The 24,102-nt window shown below is 41.2% G+C and overlaps 1 protein-coding gene across 7 annotated transcripts in view; it reads right to left on the bottom strand.

The window, feature by feature from the left end:
- The window catches only part of STON2 (stonin 2), a 145,539-nt gene that overhangs the window by 75,767 nt on the left and 45,670 nt on the right, over positions 1-24,102 (bottom strand). For all 7 annotated transcript variants that reach the window (XM_055303652.1, XM_055303650.1, XM_055303649.1 and 4 more), the window contains one exon: positions 17,469-17,666. In XM_055303652.1, the coding sequence (XP_055159627.1) occupies positions 17,469-17,666 (198 nt within the window). The remainder of the gene's footprint in view (positions 1-17,468; positions 17,667-24,102) is intronic.

The following is a 24,102-nucleotide window of genomic DNA, read 5'->3' as shown; positions in this document are numbered from 1 at the left end:
ACTTCACAGATGTATACGTGTGTCAAAGCTCATCATGCTGTACACTGTAAGCATGGTTAGTGCAGTCTGTCTATTTCTCAGGAAAGCTGGAGGGAAAGTGTAATGCTATATAGATCTTAAACAGGGGCCCTATAATTATATGCATTTCTGTAACTTCTGCGGCAGAGACTTCTTGTGTTCATGAATATTGCTGTTCTCTGTTTTCTGGCCACATGGGCCATGTTTTCCATCCTCTCTGGCTGTAAGGTGTGGCCAGGCCCTGAGTTTTGCCAACAGAATGTGCATCTCCACCTCCCACCCACCACCTGACTGGAGGAGACTCTGAGGACACAGAATAGCTTGGGTCGTTGAAGTCTGTCCCCACCCTGCATTCACAGTGGTGTCAAAGAGAAATAAACTTGAAACTGTGCAGAACCACTGAAGTCTTGGGCTTGTTAAAGCAGTTAGTCTCCTGGACAAGGATATTATAGAATTTAATTATTAATATATATCAACATATAATATATATTAAACATATAAAGTGTAGGGACGCCTGGGGGGCTCAGTGTTGAGTATCTATCTGCCTTCAGCTCAGGTCCTGATCCCAGAGTCCCCGGATCAAGTCCTGCATCAGGTTCCTTGCATGGAGCCTGCTTCTCCTCCCTCTACCTATGTCTTTGCCTCTCTCTCTCTGTGTCTCTTGTGAATAAATAAAATCTTAAAAAAATATAAAGTGTAATGTAAAGTGTATTATTAATATGTTATATAATACATATTAATAAATCAATTGGAGTGTTAGTATTCCTAATACCAATATTATTGGTAGCAGAACAGAGAGCAAATCATTGAAAATTAATAGGCCTTAGTTTCCTCCTCTGTGAAAAAGGAGATTTTTCTGCTTATCTCACAGGCTGTAATAAAGAATAAAATTACGTATTTGAAAGCTGTGCTCGCTTCGGCAGCACATATACTAAAATTGTATTTGAAAGCTTTTTGAAAAAAAGTGTGTCTTTTACCTACAACAATATAATTATCATAACTGCTATTACGAATGTCTCTATTTGATTTCCTAAGGCCAAGTTCATGGTTTTACTTATCTAGTGAGGTCCAGGTGACTTTTCTTTGTTCTGATTCAGAAATACCTAATTCTGGGGCAGCCCAGGTGGCTCAGCAGTTTAGCGCCACCTTCAGCCCAGGTCGTTATCCTGGAGACCTGGGATCGAGTCCCACATCAGGCTCCTTCTCTCTCTGTGTCTCTCATTAATAAATTAATAAAATTTCAAAAAAAAAAAGACCTAATTCTTAGCTTCGGCAAGTGCCTCATACTTGATACAATCTGAGTAGATATCTTCTAGAAACCATTCATTGGGATCACTCTTCTTGGTACAAGATGGGAGACAGGTAAGTACATTCAAATGTAAACTCATTGATAATGGACACATTTTTAAAAAATAAAAATACTATCCACTATTCTTTATGTTAGGGACTCCATTTGTATGTTCTCATTTTATAAGTTTTTTCCCAAGGTCTGGCCCTGAATTCAGTATCTGGAGGGTCATGAGGGAAGTGATGCAAGACAGATGTATCAATAACACAAACCATCACTACTGGAAAAAAGGGCCTCAAATTTCATCGAATGCTAGTAATTCAGCAGCACCAATGAGAGTAATGGGCAAGTATGAGGCTGCTATGTGCCCACTCAACTCCTGGGATTTCCTCCAGACTCTGGTGGGTAGCACTACGATGCATATAGTAACAAAATGTTGTGCCAATACCATATTTAAAGTGGGTGAAGTCAGGCACCTTCAACGAACGTCACCTCTTCATTTTGGAGGTAGTGACCTTAGTCTAAATTAGACCATGCTTAATAGATAACCCCAGAACCTCAGTGGCTTACAATTACAAGGATTTATCTCTCCAATTACATCCATTGAGAATTAGCTGCAGTTCTGCTGCACATCATTCCAAGGACCAAGCCAAAAGAGCCGGCCCTGTCTAGAAAGAACATCAGACTCATCCCAAGCATTGGCAGGCACTGCCCTAAGAACTCAGATGCTGGCTAACATAACATATGTCTCAGTATTTAAGAGTACAGCCCAATGTAAAAGCTGTTAAATGAAGTATGTCCTATCCTCCTTGACAAATGTATGTTCATAACAACCCCAGGAGGCCAAGATGGAATGGTAACTCGTTAGACCCTGTGGGGTTCGACACAGAAACATCACCATGCAGGAGGAAGTGGTGCTGCCTGAGGCCTACTGCCTTCATCCTCCTCCTCCTGTCCATCCCAGCCTGCACTGTGAAGGCCACCCCTGTCCCCACACTCAAGCTCTATTCCCAGCCCCTGTAGACCTGGGGCTGCACCGATCTGCGGTGTGGGCTGTACTTAGGGGCACACGTCCAGCAAGAAGATGGGACACAGGCTCGTGGCTGTTTTAGGAAGAGGGTTCTGGAGTCCTGGTTACAGGGACTCTGCTCTAGAAGATGGGGACTGAAGACACATGAAGCCAGAGGAGCACCAAAACAGGAGCCAAGCCAGGGTCTAAGGGTAGCATGTGGATGAGTCTGACAAAGGGAAAAGGATTGGTGGTGGAAGCATACAGAACTCGATGCCGGAAGTGTCACTTCCACCTGCATTTCACTGGCCAAGCGTGATGTCAGTAGGACAGGAACATCCTGCTGGGGGCAGGTGGGCAGGGAACTACATCATAGAGAGTGAATATTTTGACCAGTAATATAATCTGACACCAGTATTGAGGTGTTTAAGGGAGGAGGAAAAAATCTAGGAGTTGAAAAAAACATTAAAAGCTCACAAATGGTTGCTTTCTGAATGCAGTGAAATGACACAGTGCCTTGCAAAGAGCAGTGAAAGGGGGGGGGGGATTGGATTGAAATATGCCAAAGTGGAAAATGCTCCCACAATCCCAGCATCCTCTGCGGGAAAAGGACAATTACTTGGCAAAGGGAAAGCAGTAAGTCTCCCGGGATACATTCTGGCTCAAACTAATAACGTGTTGCTTGAGGCAACCAATTTGTACAAACAAGCCAATCCTGAAGGGGCAGGGGGAACAACTCATGAAAATAAACCTGGTGGTTGCTCCCTAACCCCCCCTTCCTCCCCACCTTCCCTCCCACCCCTTGGGGGGAGGGGGGCTTTTCTTCCTGATTTAAATTCTACCAAAAAAAAAAAAAAAAGCCAAAGACTCAAGTGGTTGCACAAAAGCATGTTGAATGAGCCCACCCTTCAGTCAATGGGATCTAAAAGAATAAAAGAAACTGCCTTTCTGTAAAGGCATTTTACAAAAACTAGCCAAGGACATTAAGAAGAACTTATTTGGGGTTTGATTTAGCTGTTTTTTCACAACTTTAAGAAATTTTTTTCCCACAGACTGAATCTTCGCTCTTAAACATGGGGAATTCTGAAAACTACATTATATTGCTATCTCATAATGGCCACTCCTTATTATCTTCCGGGAACTTCATGTACCTGGTCTCATTTAACCCTCAGAACAAACCTGCAAGCTCAGTATTACCATTATTATTTCCATTCTGTAGTTGAAAAACTAAAAGTCAGTATGATTAAATAATTTGCTGAATATCACAGAACAGGAGAGTAGGAGAAATGGTGTTTGATTCTGGTCTATCAAACCCAGAGAACTATAGCTTTCCATTACATTATATCTACCTCCTGCCAAGAATAAGCAACTAATATTATGTTGGTGAAAAGTACATGACGGCAATATCTAAAATACTAGCTCCCTACCCTCAACCCCAAAGCAAAGAGACCAGTCCTCAACAGCCCCCCACAAATAAGCCTGCCCCCAAATAAACAAATCATAAAAAATTTTAAATAGCTCCAGTAACATATGTAATCTTTTAAATGGAAATATTTTCATTCTTATTTTTTCTCATTTTTTAGAGTGATCTATGAATATTATACATAATTCAGATCCTACAGAAAAAAACATAGTAAGAAAAGTCCCTGAAATAACCAATATTAGCAGTTTGGGATATATCTCATCAAACTTTTTTCTATATACTTAGAAACAGAAATACACACACACCCACACACACACACACCTATACATATGTACACACACTAATACAGCAAACAACTATATATAGGCCAACATAGCAAAACGATTATACATTCTATTCTCCAACCCATCTTTTTCAATTAACGATATAATTGAGACACTTTCCATGACTGCATAGCATTCCATTTTATTTGCTTTTTAAAAAAATATTGTATTTATTTATTTGAGAGTGAGAGAGCATGAGAGAGATTGCAAGCAGGGGAGAAGGGTAGAAGGAGCAACAGACCCCCCCTGATCTGGGACTCGATCCCAGAACCCCAGGATCATGACCTGAGCCGAAGGCAGATACACTGCCAACTGAGCCACACAGGTGCTCCCACTTTATTTGATTATTTGGCTGGCTATTTGGGTTTTGTTTGCTTTTACTAACATAAACAGTGCTGCATGGCACAGCCAGGCACATGCTTAGCTATTTCCTAGGGATAAACTAAGAGTTACAGAGTGTGACATTTAAACTGACACCAAGGGGCAGCCCAGGTGGCGCAGCGGTTTAGCATCGCCTGCAGCCCGGGGTGTGATCCCGGGGACCTGGGATCGAGTCTCACGTCAGGCTCCCTGCATGGAGCCTGCTTCTCCCTCTGCTGTGTCTCTGCATCTCTCTCTCTCTCCCTGTGTTTCTCATGAATAAATAAATAAAATCTTTTTAATAAATAAATAAATAAATAAATAAATAAATAAATAAATAAATAAATAAATAAATAAATAAATAACTGACACCAAGGGCTAGGAAGGTCTTTCCACACTCCTGGCATGCAAAGTCCCAACTCTCCACCCCCAAGATGAGATGCTTTCAATCACTTAAATCCTATCAAGGCGACATTCTTGTTTAATCTGTATGAATGGGGATTAATCAACTCTTCATACTACTTCTTTGCATTTCTTCTTTTGTGAACTAACAGATTTACTTTTGAACTGGCATGCAGGCCAATGAGTCCAGCAGAACAAACTGCTCCTTGGTGACCCGCTGAGCCATTCCATAGATAAGCAGGTGAAATAGGTGAGTGAGCAATTTTTTAAAAGACTTTATTTAGGGGCACCTGGATGGCTTTTTTAAAAGATTTTATTTATAGAAAAAGAGAGAGAGAGTCTCAAGCAGACCTGCACTGAGCTCAATCCCATGACCCTGAAAATCATGACCTGAGCCTAAATTAAAGAGTCGTATGCCAAACCAAGTGAGCCTCCCAGGCACCCCATGAGGGATTTATTAAGCATAACCAACTCCTTTTTCCTTACTACAGCTGAGAGATGTAGCTCTAAGTGAAGCATCAGATGCAAACTCCAGTTTCTATAGCAAGTGGCCCTGCTAATGGTAGCCCCACAAAGACCAGAGAGGACAGGTTTATAGTGTCCATCTGTGTATCTTGCTATAGGGAAAGGAGAAGACTTCTAAGTCATGTTTGCATAGTGTTATGGGCTGCACTGTGTGTCCCCAAATGTCTATATTGAAATCTTAACCCCCTAGAACCTCAGTATGTGCCTCTATTTGGAGATAGGGTCTTTTAAAAGGTAGTTAAATTAAAATGCGGTCTTAAGGGTGGGCCCTAAACCAGTATGACCATTCTTAAAAGAAGAGATCAGGACACAGACAAACTCAGAGATAATACCACATTGAACAAACAGGACAGAGGCTTCAGAAGAAACCAACTCTGTTGATGCCTTGATCTTGGAATTTTGGCCTCTGGAATTATGAGGAAATTAATTTCTGTTGCTTAAGCCATCCAGTCTATGGTACTTTGCTATGGCAGCCCTAGTAAACTAATACACATAGCGCTCCACATTAAGACTTTAAAAAAAAAAAAATTTGTTCATTTCACAGCAAAGGAGCCCATGAGCAACCCTTGGTGCTGCCACCGGGGAGGGCTAACATCTTTTTTTTTTTTTTTAATTAGTTTCAGACATAGAATTTAGTGATTCATCATTTGCATATAACACCCAGTGCTCATTATATCATGTGCCCTCTCCTTAATGCCCATCACCCAGTTACCCCATCCCCCCTCTTCCCTCCCCTCCAGCAACCCTCAGTTTGTTTCCTAGAGTTTAGCATGTCTTATTGGTTTGCCTCTCTCTCAGTTTTTATCTTATTTTATTTTGGGGGAAGTGCTGACATCTTGTTGATGTTTATAACCTTGTGTTTAGCACTTCTCTCTGTTTCTAGATGAACCACAAGGTGGTGACATGAATTTGTTCTTGAGGCTCATGGCACATGTGAATTCTACCAAAGGCAATTGCCCTTTTATAGGAAGTAGCATCATCTGTCTCCTCACTTAACCCATAATCTGTTCCATCACTTAAGCTGAGAATTCATTCTCTCCCTTGAAACAAGCATGAAAAGTTAACTCCCATTTTCCAAGAAAGCCTATGTTAATAAAACATTAATAAGGAGCTGTTCTAAGCTCTGAGGAATTTGCAAATGGAAGGAAGAGATGCCCCTGCAGTAAAGTCAGGTGGGTGAGAACAGATGTGTAAAGAGAGAAGCACTTCAGCACATCTTCACTGCAGAAGAGCCCCCAAAGAGAACCACAAAGACCCAGACCTTGTCCCACCCAGACTTCGGGACCAAGAAAAGAGTTGTGTGATCTAAAACACATTGGCTTGGAAGTCAAAAGACTTGCCATGGTCACGTCTCATACCAAAATTATTAAGAAGAAAAAAAAAACCCAAAACAAAACCAGTTCCTTGGATCTGAGGGCTTTTATCTCTACTAGCTCCACTGCTTTGAACTTTTACATGAGTGAGCTGCACCCTCATGAAAGAGGATCCATTGTTTAATTCAGGAAAAAGAAAAAAAAAAAGAATAAGATGAAACATTCAGAGAGGAATGAAATGAAAAGTAGCCAGTTGTATTTGGCCAATCTCTTTTTAAGGGGGCACCTGAGTGGCTCAATCAGTTAAGCATCTGACTTGGTTTTGGCTCAGGTCCTCTGCGCTCAAAGAAGAGTCTGCTTGGGGTTCTCTCTCTCCCTCCCTCTGTCTCCACCTCCCAACCCGCTCACTCCCTAAAATAAATAAATATCTTTTAAAAATAATAATTCAAATGGTGGGTGAGGGACAAGGAATTATAAGGCCTGCTGCTAATACTTAGGCCTTGGCTTTCTCCCCCATAAAATGAAGAAATTTTATTAAGTAATCTCTTAAATTTCTTCTGTTAAGGTCTGTGATAAAGAAACCAGTTATTACAAGCCTAGACAAATACAAAGACATCTATTAGAAAGCTTCAGGATTAATGACAGTGAACACTTGAAAAGGGCATGGCATACCAGCCTCCATGGTCTGAGCACTTTGTGTCCACTGATACTTCGCTGTGCTCGAGTTTTATTACCTGATAAAAGCATAGCTCATAATTCTTTCCAAAGCCTGTCGAGTGATTTGCACAAGCACTCCATTTATTTTTTTTAAGATTTTATTTATTTATTCAGGAGAGACACAGAGAAAGAGAGAGAGAGAGAGAGAGAGAGAGAGAGAGAGAGAGAGAGAGAGAGAGAGGAAGAGACACAGGCAGAGGGAGCCTGACATGGGACTCGACCCCGGGATTCCAGGATCACGCCCTGGACGGAAGGCGTCGCTAAACCACTGAGCCACCTGGGCTGCCAACACAAGCACTTTAAATCAGTGATGTTTATCCCTCACCTGGAAAGCTACTTAAAGTGGTAGATAATAACATCCTTTCTTTTTTTCTGAGGTCAGAGGCAAGCATATCATGCAGATGCAACATAGCAAAGAGAGATGTGATTAAAAGCATCCCCTGCACACCTCCAGGTGGATGTTCCAGGCATTTGTGCTGGAGGCCAGACTGTTGGGACAATCCAAGAATGAAAATGTCATTGTTGGCCTCAAGGACCTGAATTTGGTCAGGAGATGAAAGAACCACACCACTAAGACCAGAAAGAAGAGGTGGAACAGGGACCATGGCCTGGAGTAAAGCTCAGGACAGAACTCACTCCGGGTAGTTCACTCGGCAATGCCCAGGCTTTAGGACCATACAAGATACAAAGTAAGGACTTCACATGAGAAAACCTCACATGAATTTCATCTTAAACAATCAGTAGGATTTTGTCATATGCTGGGGAAAAAAGGAGTTATTCAGAGTAAAAAGCAAGAGTAAGTAAAGACATAGAAATGGAACATTGTGTAGCATAATAGGGGAAACAGCATGACTGGGATTCCTTCCATCTGTTCTAAATATTCAATGTCTTTTGCATTTGTTCCATTTCCTCTACCCTAATCCAGTGCCCTAGTCCAGGCCACCAGATATGTTACCTAGATTACTGCAACATGTTAACCCTACCAGTAATACAACTAATACCTACCATGCTTTCCAAGGAACAATGAAATAAGCAATCCTTTGTGATATCTGTCGCAACTTAAATGTACTATGGAAACACTTGTGATTTCTGTTGATGATTAAGTGGGAGGTATTGCTAATACCACTGCGGTTTGTTTCCTGCATCCATAATTGATGGAAATGCTCATTTCACTAACTTCCCTAGAGGTGAGAGACAATAAAGACCTATCATCCAAATTCATGGACCCTCTGGATCCTACATGGTTGCAAAGATCCAGTTTTGATCACCTGTTTGGAACTGAAGAAACACAACATCTTAAACTCTGCCCTATAGGACTGGTTGACGTGAATGAAGTACTTCTTCCAGTGAGCTCAGCCATGAGAGAGGCAGAGCTATAGAATGTTGACAAGCCTGGGTGTCAATCTCAATTTTGTCACTTAACTAACATGTAGTTCTGGGGATTGGTGTCCTCATCTATAAAAGGAGGATCATAAGACCAAAAAGAACACCACAGAAGGTAATCAATAAAAAGCATTTCAGCTGTCACCTCATCTTTAGGATTAGTGCTTTAGCAAGTCTACAAGGGACTTGCAGAATCTCTGGTTGGAGGCCACAAGTTTTTAATTAAGTAGTCCCACAATATCTATCTAGTTTAGAATCCCTGTTTAGAACATAGCATCTTTTTTTAAAGATTTTATTTGAGAGAGAGAGAGAATGAGAGTGTGTGCGTGTGTGCATGAGTGGGGGCAGGGGCAGAGGGAGAGCGAGAGCCAGACTCCCCACTGAGCAGAGCACCTGGGCTCCATCCCAGGACCCTGGGATTATGACCTGAGCTGAAAACAGACTCAACTGACTGAGCCCCCAGACTCCCCTTGGAACACAGCATCTAAACGCTACCTCTCTTTCTCAGATTTTGCTCCACACAGTTTAACAGTCCAAGAACCTATTTTGCTACTACAGAAAAGCCTTCCCCATCTCACCATCTTTGCAGTGTCTGAGGGGGCTAACTAGGGAAGGGACATGCAGAAAGCATACAGTAGGTGAGAATCTGAGACCCCCAACTTAGGGAGCGCCCCTCACCATACCCACGCACATCCATGCACATCAATTTTTAAAAAACATCCAAAAGGTTATAGTAATCCCCTAAACAGAACAGGAAAAACAAAATGAGATAAGTGGAGAGTTGCCTAACATCTGAAAACACAGGAGAAGAGGTGTCCTTCCACACTAGCTGTTCCTACTTATTCTCTTTTCATTCCTTTCCACCATGAAGTCACCTTTCAATCAGCAAACATACTTCGGCCTCAGTAACCAGAGAACAGCTTTGGGAAGAACGGTCTTGCAGCTCTATACCAGGATAGTTCACTTCTTCCACAAAGATCCACTGTAGAATTTCAATGTGCCAGGCAGCGTGCTGGGAATCTAACATGATCATGATGTGGTTCCTGCTTCCAAGAAGGCGTTGGTCAGGTGGGACCCTGAACAAGTCATTCCTGGCCCACAAGATGAGTGGACAGGGCAGGTTCGTACTCAGCTCCTGGGAGCACATAAGAGGCAGGAGTCAGTCTGCAGAGGGCTCTCTGTAATGCCTTTGCACAGCTTCCTAGGTCATAAACACCACCTCACATGGTTCCGGGCACAAGGTGGGTGAGCAGAGAAGGGAGAGCTGGAATGAAGCCCAACACTAACCTTTTAAGTTGCATGGCTTTAGCCAAGCCATTTAACCTCTTTAGCTATTATTTCTGCATCCATAAAGTGGGGGTAGCAATATCTACTTTTGATTGTGAAGATTAAATGAGATGGTGTGTGTGTGTGTGTGTGTGTAGCACATTCCTGGCACATAATATTCTATAAATAGAAACTATTTTTAAAATTATATACAAAAATCTTTTTTTAAAAAATTATTTGAGAGAGAGAGAGAGAGAGAGCACAAGCTGGGGAAGGTATAGAGGGAGAAGGGCAGGCAAAGAATCTCAAGCAGACTCCAGGCTGAGCAAAGATCCCAACTCAGGGCTCGATCTCATGACCCTGAGATCACAACCCAAGCTGAAACCAAGAGTCCAACACTTAACTGACTGAGCCATCCAGGCACCCTCGTGTGAAAATCCTTTTAATGGCAAAAAATCTGTTTGCAGATTACCAGTTCTTTGTAGGCAGTTATCATATAACTTACTCATTTTTGTATTCATAACAACTGGTAAAGTACCAGCTTTACTCAATAAACATTTGTGTTTCTGAGAAACTTCTGAACCTCTCTGGAGACACTTTCAAAGAAACTAGTCATTGGAGGTTTTGTTTGTTTTTTAGCACTGATTAAATTCCAAAATGCACAACTTAATGGAGATAAGAGTATTAAGGATCCTGAAGCTCCCTAAGGACAGAAATGAGGCCAGATTTATATATATTAATGAAAGAGGAAAAGGATATAATGTGTTCCTTTAAAAATGTTCTACTGTTCTTTGATTTTGAGAAGGGGACTACTGTGTAGCAAGATGATGACTACTGCTGAAATTTGTAGCTAGGCAAAAGAATTTTATAAACAGATTCACTTTATTCTTGTCTTCCAAGAAAATATATTCAAAGTAAAAAAAAAAAGTCATGAACTATGCATGTGTCTTGAGAACAAGAGCCCCCCACTATGACCCCATCATGCACAATGATAATTACCGTTTACTGGGAATCTGGGCCCCTGATTCCTGTCTGGTGCTCTACCCGCTGCAGAGGACCAAGACAAAACCAACAATAGAGAAACATGTCACATCTTATAGTCATGCAGCCCTGATGATGCTCCCCCGCCGTCATTAACTAACAACGACCAGAGAAACTTCCTGAGCATTGAAAAAGTTCTTGCCCCAAAAATTGTCCATCATTTTCTACCTACTATAAACACTTGTTTCTGAGGGGAAAAAATAAATAAATAAAAAGAGTCCAAAATCCCTGGGGATATCCTACTCCTGTGGCAAAATTCTACGGTGATCAGTTAAATGTAAATGAATCAAGAACATATGGTCTACATTTGTTTTAAAGCCCACGAGAGTTTAAGTACAAAGAAAGTCTGACAAAATGTAGTCTGCTGAACCTAGAATTTAAAAAAATGTAGTCTGCTCAACCTAGAATTTAAAAAAAAAAAAAAAAAGGACAAGAGTTGTAGCAGAGCATGAGACACAACAAGGCTAACTTTGTAAATCTGGGCCAATTCAACGAATTTTTTTTTTTCTGGTTTCTCTGGTTTCCCAACACTTTAGCAATGGCATGAACTCCCAAGTCAAATTTGTCAGTTTATGTATGTGTTTCTGAACATTGAGATCCGACCAGGTAGGTAGGTAGTATGGGCTAATGGAAGGCTAAAGTATTTTCATATGTACATAAATATACATGTGTATATGTACACACAAAAATTATGTGTATTTATGCATACATAGGAATGATTCATACACATACCTACATACAATTTCAGAACTTTTTTTCTTTCTTTTTTTTTTCTAAAGATTTTATTTCTTTGAGAGAGAGCAAGAGATCACAGAAGGAGATTAAGAGAAAGAAGAAGACTTCCCAGTGAGCAGGGAGCCTGATGTGGAAGCTTGATTCCAAGACCCTGCGATCATGACCTGAGCTGAAGCCAGACACTTAAGTGACTGAGCCACCCAGGCACACCAATTTCGGAACTTTCTGAAGTCTTTAATAATCTAACACTCACTATGAATCTCCCACAGAGGGGGCACAGCATGACCTAACATATTGGTCCCTGGCATCTTGGTTTTTCTTGAACTGCTAAATGGGATACACTTGGGGAAAAGGCTGGGCTCTTAAACCCATTTTGCGGGGGAATACTTGGATGGCTCAGTGGTTGAGCATCTGCCTTTGGCTCAGGTCATGATCCCGGGGTGCTGGAATCAAGTCCTGTCTCCGGATCCCTGCAGGGAGCCTGCTTTTCCCTCTGCCTGTCTCGGCCTCCCTCTCTGTGTCTCTTGTGAATAAATAAATAAAATCTTAAAAAAACAAACAAACAACCCAAATGGGACTCAGATATCTGGAATGCACATGACTCTCCCCCACCCCCTGCAGTCTCACTCCTTTCATTCAAGAATCCATTCAACAAACAATTATTAAACACCTGCTATGTGCTTCACCCAGGCTTGACATTCCTCGGTGTACACGTATGCCTGAGCATGTTAATCCTACGCTTAAACTCTCCACTTATCTTGTATGTAAAAGAAAACCAAAATGGAAGCCCACCACTTAACAACAGCTTGTGCTCCTGCAAACATTTCTGTGTTTTCTCTTTCCTGCTTCCATGGACTTTCAGAGGCTTATTTTTACTCCCTCAATACTCTTCCTGTTTATCATCCCATGTAAAACTAGTGGTGTTACAGAGCTATGCTGTCTGGTGAAGATGACAGGGGATGCCTGTCGTTCAGGGAAAGGGGGCCCCTAGGGGAGGAAGGGATGAGAGAGGAAACACGTGTTATTAAATATCTTGCCTGTTCCCAGTTCTCCTGCCATGTGCTCTGGAGAGCTGAATCCCAGAGCAAATATCAACAGGCTCTCCAGCACTGCCCCATACCATCTGTGATGTGACCAGGGTGAGGGGATTTGTTTGCCTTCCTCCTCCTAATTTACTCCCTTGGTGAGAAAAGGAGAAGAAAGTGTGGGATGATCACAGAGTCCTTCCCTCCCACAAATATGCTGGGGATCAGGATTGCCAAATCCCTGCAGAAGTCCTGCTGCAGATGACAGGGAGGAGTCTGCGGCTTGCCGCAGCCCAGCGCAGAGCAACGAGGCCAAGGTAAACAGGCTGGGCCCGGGCCCCCATAACGCTCTGCACGCAGGCGGTGAATCACAGCTTCTGCCCCAGCCACATGATCCCACAGCGTGCCTCCAGGGAAAGCCCAGGCCAGCTGGAGCTCCTGATGAAGGCTGCCATTCTTCACCTTCCACCTCCCTCTGCAAGGCTAAAAGGTATGGGGTAGGGGGGAGATAAACACCAAAAGTCTCCCTGAGGCAGCTCCTCCCCAGGCCCCTCAAGCCCTTAACTACACAAAGCACCCACACTGAACTTTTCCCGCAGCACCTCTCTGCGTGTCCCCATGGCTTGCTTCCAAAAAACGTAAAACCCTTCTCAGGTGTATGGTTTAGCGTCCTCTTTGGCCCAGTGATTATCCTTATTTCCCATGTCAAAGGGAAATGAGGCCCAGAGCTATCAAATTAGGATTTTTTAAAAATTCCTGCCACACTTTGCACTGCATGAAGCACCCTCACACACATCCTGTCGCCCAGTCTGGGAGGGGTACTCAGCCCCAGTTCACAGATGAGGAATGGTGGCCCCAGGGAAAGGACATGCCCAGAGAGAGAGAGACAGACCAGACTCCGCCTCATACCCTCATGAGGATTTAGTTTAGCCTGACTGAACCATCCAGCCTCCAGGCAGACCCTTCCAGGAGGTTGGCCACTGGCACAGCCTGGTGCCAGGTGGTAGACAGGCAGCCACCTAACTGGGCTGCTTTCAAGGGTGTCTAGATTGCTTTGAAGCTCTCAGTAGCGCAAATGAAAGCATTTATAAATTCCCAACTACTGAAATAAAAAATAAAGGCCACAAGTTTAGAAATAATTGATCATTTTCCTAAGCTTTTTTTTTTTTTTTCCTTGTCCAGGATGAGTTAGAGACTTTTCAAAGCCAGAATTCTGCCTTAACTACATAGTCAAGATGTTCAGAAAGAGGCTCATGGCATTTCAGTATCTGAAGCTGCATCCAGACACTGTTCACACAGCCTGGGCCACTCACCTCACTCTCATTTTTGCAGGGCCCCAAGGCATGCCACTTGCCACTTCCAGGCCTGGAAGAGTGGGTGGAGGTGAGGTGGGAAGGAGATGGAGGCATTCCTCTGGGCCAACCTGGGCCTTTGTCTGATTACTTAAAAATGAGGAGTTTTCTTTACAGAGTGGAGTGTCCAGAAACTTGTTTACATCACACAATACTGTAGGCACACAGGAGTCCTCTAGAAGCATTCGTATCTGCTAAACATGAACTTATTCCTCATATTCCACTTATAATATACCTTATTTAAAAACCTTTTGATTCTATTTATGTCAAAAATGAACCCCATGGTCGGGGTGTCTGGGTGGCTCTGTCAGTTAAGCATCTGCCTCTTGGCTTCAGCTCAGGTCATGATCTCATGGGTCGTGAGTCAGGCTCCACACTCAGCAGGGAGTCTGCCTGAAGATTCTCTCCCTCTGCCTCTCGTGTATGCATGCTTTCTCTCTCAAAATAAATAAATAAATCTTTAAAAAACATAAACTCGGTGGCAAAATATGTGTATATAATTATATGCATCCTCTACACCTAACTGTACAGAAGGTCTGGAAGGGAAGGCAGGAAAATGATAAACATGATGACTCTGGGGGCACCTCCAGGTTTGGGAATCATGAAAAAAGGCTTTGGAACTTTGTTTGAAATCCACATTCATCCATTTCTACTGATATTGTCTGAGACAAGCATCTTAACCTTCCAGGCAGGATCAACTAGGAGATGGGGAGAGAGACATCTGTCATACAGGATTGTTGTAAAGGCCAGAGATGATACACATCATTTACTGGCACATAGCACACACTCAGAAAGTGCTGGCTGCGATTATTATCACTTCTGTAAAAAAGGACGGTTGCCAAAAGGCCACACCTCTAGCCTCCCGTAGCTATAGAACTGTGTCCTACTGAAGGAGAGAACTACAAGCATCATTCATTGTTCCACAGTCCTAGTCTTACCTCTGCTTCTCCAGAGATACCCTGGGCTACAGGCCATTGAGGTCCTGGTGGAGACGAAAGTGTGTTGGCTATTCTCCATTTGCTTCATCCCTACCCTCACCCCAAATCCATTCTCTCCTTCTTCTCCACCAGCTCTATGGCCTGTGGGCTGACCTCAGTGGGTTGCCTTACCAGGGCCCTGTGTCCTTTGACTGTCAGCTGGGATCTGCCAGTGGGAAACACTAGCACAAGATCTGGGCACTCATTCTCCCCTCACTCCCCACTTTACCAAATTTCTATCTTTCCTATAGCCACAGCACCTGTCAGGCAGTGCCTCTTCCATGATTCTAGCTCGTGCTGCCTCTGTAAGTAGTCCTTTCATTAAACCCTCTTCTGATAAACCTTTTTGAAGATGCCATTTGCCTCCTGTCAGGACTCTGACCAAAAACAATGAGGGAAGAGATTTACTCACTGGGAAATGTAATACTGTTAGTATGGCTTCAGGAAATTACTGAAAACAATTATAAGCATTGGAGACAGATTAACCATGTCCAGCTCAGAGTAGGACTCTGATGTTCATCACTGGAACCTCTAGGAATTGGAGCAATTTTCATCTAAGTAGAGAGGTCATGGGGAAAAAAAAGGCTGAGCCTAGAGATCCTGACTTTTTCACAGTGAGGAGCCCACCTACAACTCTCTCAAGCAATATGAACCCCAGGGCGGGAGAGAGAAGAAACCACAACCACGCAGATCCTGTGTCTGGCATCGTGTAAGTTGTTCTACATAAACTGCCTCACTTAGAACTGACAACAACTTGATAGGTTGTTATCTCCACTTCCCAGGTGAGAAAACTGAGTTACAAAGATATTAAGGATCTTGCCCAAAGTCACATAGCTAAATGGAAGAAAGAGGATCTGAGCAGTCTAACCCGAGTCTGCATGCTCCTAACCAGTGTGTTACATGCATCCCCCATGGAAGGGCCGGGAAAGGTGCTTGAGAATGAGGAGAGGGAAGAAGAGGGTGAGTACAGTGTCCATTCCTAACTGCCTCGGCTTCTGATGGTGCCCTCCCACCATGAAATGCTCCCCACAGTGGAGATGGGATTGTAGGGGCACATTTCAGCCACTGACCATGATCATAAGCCACAGAAAGTAACCAGAATGGAGAGTGTGTGAAAACAAAATGCTATAAGGAACTGAGGCTTGTGAAGAGAGACTGTGATAAACTAAGATTCTTTGCAGTATTATCAAATACCAACCCAAATCCTGTCTGAACCTGTTACTCTGCAAGAAATCCTCTTCTCTATGCATAGACCCCTCCAATAACACACAACAAAACAGCAAATGTTACCCAAATATGAAAAACGATCCCGAGACAAATTCCTAAACAATGTTTTTGAGAAAGAAAAACAAATATTTCTGGACACACCTGGCACATTCATCCACAGAGCAATTATCTGTAACTCTATCACTTTCAAAGGAAAATAATCTTTTGGGCCAAATAAACAAAACCCCAAGAACACACTATCCAATGCCATCCTAAATCTAACCCCATACAGTGCTTGTTAGAGGCCCGTAGTCTACGTGCAAAGCCAGGCAGCCTCCTTCTTACACATACTAAAAATTTAATGAAGGAGATCAGGGGATGTTTCAGACTGACACATAGCTCGAATCAAGCACAACAGAATAAACATAACTGCCAAAAGATCTGTAGTCTGGACACAGTGGCTGAGTCCTGACTCTCATTCTGCTTCATATAACATTTGCTTTTTCTTTGCTTAAATCTACCTCCCTCTTGCTAAAAAGGGAAGGTGCACAGGTAAGTGAATGAAAGATTCAGCCTTGTGCGTATTATGTATAGTTCAGTCATCCAAGGAGAAAGCAAATTGACAAGGAACAGTATTTGTACTGAATAAAAAACAGCACATTAAGATATAATATCAAATGGTTTCCCAATATTAACACCCTGCCAACCAACCCGTCCATCTGTGTACGTGTTCTTTCCTTTTTTTTTTACATGTTCTTTCCTAACGCAATTTTGAACCACTCTATATTCTAATTTTTGACTACCACACCTGAACTCATTCTGTGAACAAAGCTGGCAGCAGAGATTTTAAGAGTTGCAACAGAGGATCCCTGGGTGGCGCAGTGGTTTGGCACCTGCCTTTGGCCCAGGGCGCGATCCTGGAGACCCGGGATCGAATCCCACATCGGGCTCCCGGTGCAAGGAGCCTGCTTCTCCCTCTGCCTATGTCTCTGCCTCTCTCTCTCTCACTGTGTGCCTATCATAAATAAAAAAAAAATAAAAAAAAAAAAAGAGTCGCAATAGGTCACCAAAAGTGATATGCAAAGCTTTCTGGGTTCCATCTTACCGGTTGAGTCAGCCTGGGAAGCCTTTCCACTCATCTGCTCCTCAGTACTGATGAGCTGCAGGTCTGTGTATGAGGGATCAAAACTAGGACTACTGGTGTCTTCAGAATGTGTGGTCCAGCTGCTCTCAGAGGTCAGAGGGCATCTCCTCAGGGAGTCGAAGGAAGGGCACGTCCAGCAGGGCATGGTCAGTGACAGGGCTGGGGACAGACCAAAAACAAAAGCATGTCATATAAATAGTTGTGCTCTCTTTATCTTTAGCGCTTGTCTTATCTTGATGGTGCTCAGATCCTATGAAATCTCAACAGCCATGCAAGGCAAGGAAATGATGGAAATATCACTTACGACAGACAGGGAAAAATCACTGAGAGCTCACGGGGAGTCAGTATTAAAACCAGTGCCACAAAAAAGGGGGTTTCACGACACTCAAATGGAAGAAAATCTAACGAAAAGTAGTGATTTTCAGCTCTACTTCTATTTCTAAACTGCGATTTCCACTTCATCCAAACCAAAACTTCATGAATCCTACAGTTTCACCCTTACCCTGCCTCCATTTTTAGTGGCATGCCAACAATCACAAGAAAAGTCATCAAATTACACTGCAAAATCAGAAAGAGGGTATAGGTGAGTATATAAATGTTTGCCTAGGAATGTGACTTGCCCCCTGCTTGAGTTGACTATAAATGGAGATTCTGTGGGCCGCTACATACACAAATTGAGATTTCCTGGGGCTGCTGATCTAGGATACAGTAAATAAGAACTTCCAGGGGAAAATGCACAGGCCGTGACTTTCTCTCCTGAACCCTGACCATCAAACTCAGCCTTTCGAAACCACTTTGGAAAGTTTCTTTTTTTAAATGAAGTTTTCTAATGTTCCTCATTTGTCTTTAGTTAATAACCTGCCACATGGTTTCTCCATGGTGTTGCATAAGGAGCTTATTGCAAATTTATTGAGAAGTACTAAAAACAAGTGCTGAAAGGAGTGTGGATAGGGAAGGAAGAATAGAAGAGAAAGAACTAGCATTTCTTGAGTCCTCATGAAATTCAAACACTTTTACAAATGTTACCTCATTTCACCATTAATCCTAAGAGACAGGCAGTGGTCTTATTTGACACAAGGGAAAACTGACACTGGAGGTTAAGTAGCTTGTTCAAGAAGGGTCAGTTCTCGGGGGTGCCTGGGTGGCTCATCAGTTGAGTGTTCAATTGCTGCCCAGGTCATGATCTCAGGGCCCTGGGATCCAGCCATGTTGGGCCCCCTGCTAGGCACAGAGTCTGCTTGTCCTTCTCTCTCTGCTCCTCTTCCTTCCCTCAGAAATAAATAAAATAGGTGGACTCTTTAAAAAAAAAAAAAAAGTGTTAGTTCTCCTAGCTGGAGAACCAAAATTGTAGAGTTGGCTTTAGCAAAATTTGGGTTAAAAGAAAATTAAGGGAAAAGAATAAGCAATATATGTGACATGGAACAAATATGAAACCACAGAAAATTTTCATTCTGTATTCTCTTAGAAATTGATAAGACATACAGGTCTTCTCTTTCTAGAGTGCTCACAGCTCACCCCTGCTGTTTTAGTTAAAAACGTTACCCTTTCAGTAAGGTATCCTGAGGCTGTTCTCTCCAAAGATGCAAAGTTCCTCCTCTGCTTCATTTCTCCTTAGCATTATTGCTACATAATGTACTATATATCCCCACTAGAATTCAAGCCCCTTGGAGGAAGGCAGGGATTTCGGTCCATTTTGTTGACTTCTGTGCACCCCCATTCCTAGAATAATGCTTGGTGTAAATAGATGCTCAACAAATATTTACTGGTAATGTCAATAGAAGCACTAGAAATCACTCATAACACTCTATGGTAAGTATAGACAGTGAAGACTAAACTGGTACCTATAAAACTCAAAAGGCTAAAGAAGAAAAAAGTAAAATAAACCACCAAAAAGCCAAAAGCAAAGCTGAATTTGTAAAGCCTTTTTATAGGACTGCTATTACCTACAGTATAATGGATTAGACACTTCAAACACTGGGAAAACAAAATTAAAATATTAGGTAAAATGTAATAACATTATTTAAAATACATTCCAGGGTGAGCAAGAAAGTAAAGAATTATCAGAGACCAAGTTCAAGTTGGAACCCAGAATGGTAAACAGAGCACACAACCTGATTTTCAGACTCTGAGGCTTTTGAGCAAACCAGGAAGACTCTTGAGTTTGAGGTTTTTAAATGTCTTGTGAAAAAGGCAAAAGGGGGAGGGAAACCTAGGGCTACCTCAAGATGGGAAATCTAACAGAACATGTGATGCGTGAAGCCTGAATATCCAAAGGGATCACTTAAAAGGTAAATTAGGAATAAACCCCACCCCTAAGCTAAGGATAGCAAAGAAAATTGTCTGCCTTAAGCCTGGGTACAGAGCAAAGAAAAGAAATCTCCTGAGAATTTATAACTGTAAGGTGTCCCACATAGGGGCTTACAGCTAAAACTACTTGTGTGGTCTGAAAACTTTCCAGTCTGAGAACACAGCTGAAGTATTTCTAGGTTGGTAGTGGCCCCCGGGACCTGGGAAAAGCAAATACTAATCCTTTCTGGAGGAAGATACCTCAAAGCCAGCCTTCCCAGATAGAATGTTCCTCAGTTCCACATGGTAAAAATAAACAAACAAACAAATAAATAAATAAAATAAATCATGAAATATATAAGAAATTAAGTTGCCATAATCACAAACCAGATAGCCAGGAAGGCTAGCAGGGGAGCAAACAGAATCAGACCTGCAAAGAATTCAGACACTAGAATTATTAAGCAGAAAATGTAAGTTGTTTACTATGTTTGTGGAAACAAGAAAAGAAGAAAGAAAAATGAAAATATTAGAAAAGAACACATAGACCAAAATCAGCTTCTGAGAAGAAACATACTACTTACTGTAAATATAAAATTGTCCAGACAGCATAGAAAAACAAAGATAAAACCATGAAAGATAGATTAAAACACATGGGAGCAGTCCCTGGCTGCCTCAATCCATAGACATGCAACTCTTTTTTTTTTTTTTAAAGATTTTATTTATTTATTTATTCATGAGAGACACAGAGAGAGAGAGAGAGGCAGAGACACAGGCAGAGGGAGAAGCAGGCTCCATGCACCGGGAGCCCCACGTGGGATTCGATCCCGAGTCTCCAGGATCACGCCCTGGGCCAAAGGCAGGCGCCAAACCACTGCGCCACCCAGGGATCCCGACATACAACTCTTAATCTCAGGGTTGTAAAGTTTGAACCCCATGCTAGTGTAGAGCTTACTTAAAAATAAAATCTTTAAAACACATTGGAAAAAAAACACATTGGAGACAGAGTGGGAAGGTCTTGTAGGTATTTATAACCTGAGTTCCCAAGGAGAAAAGTGAGAGACTGAGAGGCAGTATTTAAAACAAAATAAAAACAAACAAACAAAAAAAAAAAAAACGCTGGCTGAGAATTTCCCAGATTTATGAAAGATTTTGTTTGTCAGATTAGAAATCCCATGGTATCTCAAGCAGGGTAACCAAAAATAACTGTCCAAGTAGACATCAAAACTATACAAAACCAAAGACAGAAGACCTTAAGTAAGATTAATTTCAAAGGAATGATTATTAGACTGAGTACCACCTTCTCAATAAGAGAAGCCAAATGAACACTCCAATGAGCTAACAGAAAATATAACTGTTAAATAGGATTATATACTCAGTGAGAAGATCTTCAGAGATCAAGGGAATAATAAAAATAATTTAGACAAACAAAAACTACAGTTAATCTAAAGGAAAGAAAAATGAGAAAAAGAAACATAAGATTATAGAAATAAACTGTATCAGTCCTTGATAATAAATGTAAATGGACTAAAAGTTCCAGTTAAAGGTAAAAGACTATCAACCTATAATAAACAAATGAAATCCAACATGCTGTTCATAAAAGCCAAATGTAAAATACAAGGATTTGTCAAAGATGAAAGTAAAGGGATGAGAAAGCTATACAAGACAAAATATTAATGAAAAGAAACCTGATATATTGTAGCCTATAGACTTTATTTTTTTAAAAGATTTTATTTATTTATTCATGACAGAGGGAGAGAGAGAGAGAGAGAGAGAGAGAGAGAGGCAGAGACACAGGCAATGGAAGAAGCAGGCTCCATGCAGGGAGCCTGATGCAGGACTCGATCCCTGGTCTCCAGGATCAGGCCCTGGGCTGAAGGCGGCGCCAAACCACTGAGCCACCTGGGCTGCCCAGCCTATAGACTTTAAAGCAAAAAGCACTAACTAGGAAGGATCACAACAAAATTACATATTTTAATTCATCAGAAATATATTATAATAATTCTAAATTGGCATATATTTAATAACTTAGTCTCACAATTATTAATATAAAAGCTGACAGAACTTCAGAAAGCAAGAAATGTTCACCATAATGGGAGGTTTTAAAATACACCTCTCTCTAATTGATAGATCAAGCAGGGAGAAAAATCAGCAAGGAAACAAGATATAAACTACAAATGCACAAGCTGATCTAATGGTCATACATGGACCAACAGATGAAGAATACATATTCTTCATAACCCACATCTAGAACTCTTATGGCAATTGACCACATGCTATGATATAAAGCAGGTGTTTTTTTTTTAAGATTTTATTCATTTATTCATGAGACAAAGAGAGAGAGAGAGAGAGAGAGAGAGAGAGAGAGGCAGAGACACAGGCAGAGGGAGAAGCAGGCTTCATGCAGGGAGCCTGATGTGGGACTCGATCCCAGGCCTCTAAGGATCAGGCCCTGGGCTGAAGGAGGCGCTAAACTGCTGAGCCACCCAGGCTGCCCAAAAAGCAGGTTTTAACAAATAACAAAAACAAGTGTCAAACAGACCATGAACACTGATCACAATACAATGAAGTCTCTAGTCATCCAAACCACTTACCTAGATATAACTAGCATCTATTTATCTAAACTAGATAGAAGACAAAAAAAATTAAAAATAAAAAAATAAACTAGATAGAAGACAATTCGAAAAATTTAGAAACTAAGAAACATACTTTCAAATGATCTGTTGGTCAAAGAAGAAAAATTAATGAATATTAGAAAATATTCATAACCAAACAATAATGAAAATACTATATGTGAAAACTTTAAGAATGCAAGTAAGCAGTACCATCAGGGACAGTGGTATTGCTTATATTAAAAAAGAACTGAAATTTAATGCAATAAGCTTCCAACTTACCAAGTTATAAAAGGAGCTGCAAAATAAAGAATATTAGAAAGGAAATAATAAACATAAAAGCAGAAGTTATTAAAATTAAAAAGTACATAGATTAAAAAATTCTTTAAGATGACTTTGTAATAGAATTGAAAAATTGTCAAGAAAAATCAAGAAAAAAAGCACTAATGAAAAAAAGGTACATAATTACAAATGCCATATACATTTAGAAGGCAATGAGGAGAAATAATGAAAGTCTTTACACCAATACATTTGAAAAAAGATTAAACTGTAGAAGTTCTAGGAAATTATAACTTCGAAACTGATTCAAGAAGAAAGTTAAAAATCTAACTTGTCCAATAATCATCAAGTAAAGTGAATCAATCCTTAAACTGTCATAAGGAAATGTCAGGTCCGGTGGTTTTACTGAAAGTTCTATCAAACTTTCAAGAAAAAAAAAAATTTCGATCTTTCGGAGTACGAAAAAGAGAGACCACTCATCACCTTGTTTTGTGAGGTTAGCATTTCCTGACATCAAACCCTGACAAAGTATATCTGATTTATACATATATTCTCCAAAATGCAGGTCAACTTTATTGGATATGTGGTTTATAAATATCTTCTCCTGGTCTGTAGGTTCTTTCTTTATCCGCTTAACAGGGTCTTTTATAAAGCAAAAGTTTCCATTTTGATGAGGTCTAGTTTATCAATTCCCTTTTAAATTTTAATAGAGTAGATATATTGTATATCTACCATGTTACTGTATAAATAACTATACTGTAAACATAAAAAGAGTAAGATTTCTTTGTCCCCCAAAACTATTTTTAGCCTCATTGGAGGTATTATCACCTTGTTGATAATGTGTGGGCTAACATTACTAAAACAATTAATATAATTCACCATAATAACACATTAAAGGAATAAAAAAACCATATTATCATCATAATACATATAGATAAAGCACTGAATACATTTTAGTATTTATTCATGGTAGTAACTTTTGGAAGACTAGGAACAGAAGAAGCTCCCTAAACCTAGTAGAGCTCATCCTAAAACCCTAGGGTAAACATCGTGCAATGCTGGAGAGCCTTCCCTTGGAGATCCTGATTAAGATGACAGGTGCCTACTTCTCCCACTTCTACTCAACATCCTATTTGTGGTCAAAACCTACACAGTAATGCAGGAAGTAAAAAGGAGTGAAAAAAAACAAAACTTATCTTTGCAGATGATGTTTTTATGTACAGAAAATAACCAGGAAACCCTAATAAATTACCAAATTAATAATTTTAGCACAGTACTTGTATAGGTTTTTAAAAAAGATTTTATTCATTTACTCATGAAAGACACAGAGAGAGAGGCAGGGACAGAGGCAGCGGGAGGAGCAGGGTCCCCATGGGGGAGATGTGGGACTCAATCCCAGGACCCCGGTATCACAACCTGAA

The sequence above is a fragment of the Nyctereutes procyonoides genome, unplaced genomic scaffold (assembly GCF_905146905.1).
Source record: "Nyctereutes procyonoides isolate TBG_1078 unplaced genomic scaffold, NYPRO_anot_genome, whole genome shotgun sequence".
Classification (NCBI taxonomy): Eukaryota; Metazoa; Chordata; class Mammalia; order Carnivora; family Canidae; genus Nyctereutes; species Nyctereutes procyonoides.
The sequence above is the reverse complement of the archived record's forward strand: the minus strand, read 5'-3'. Positions and strand labels throughout refer to the sequence as shown.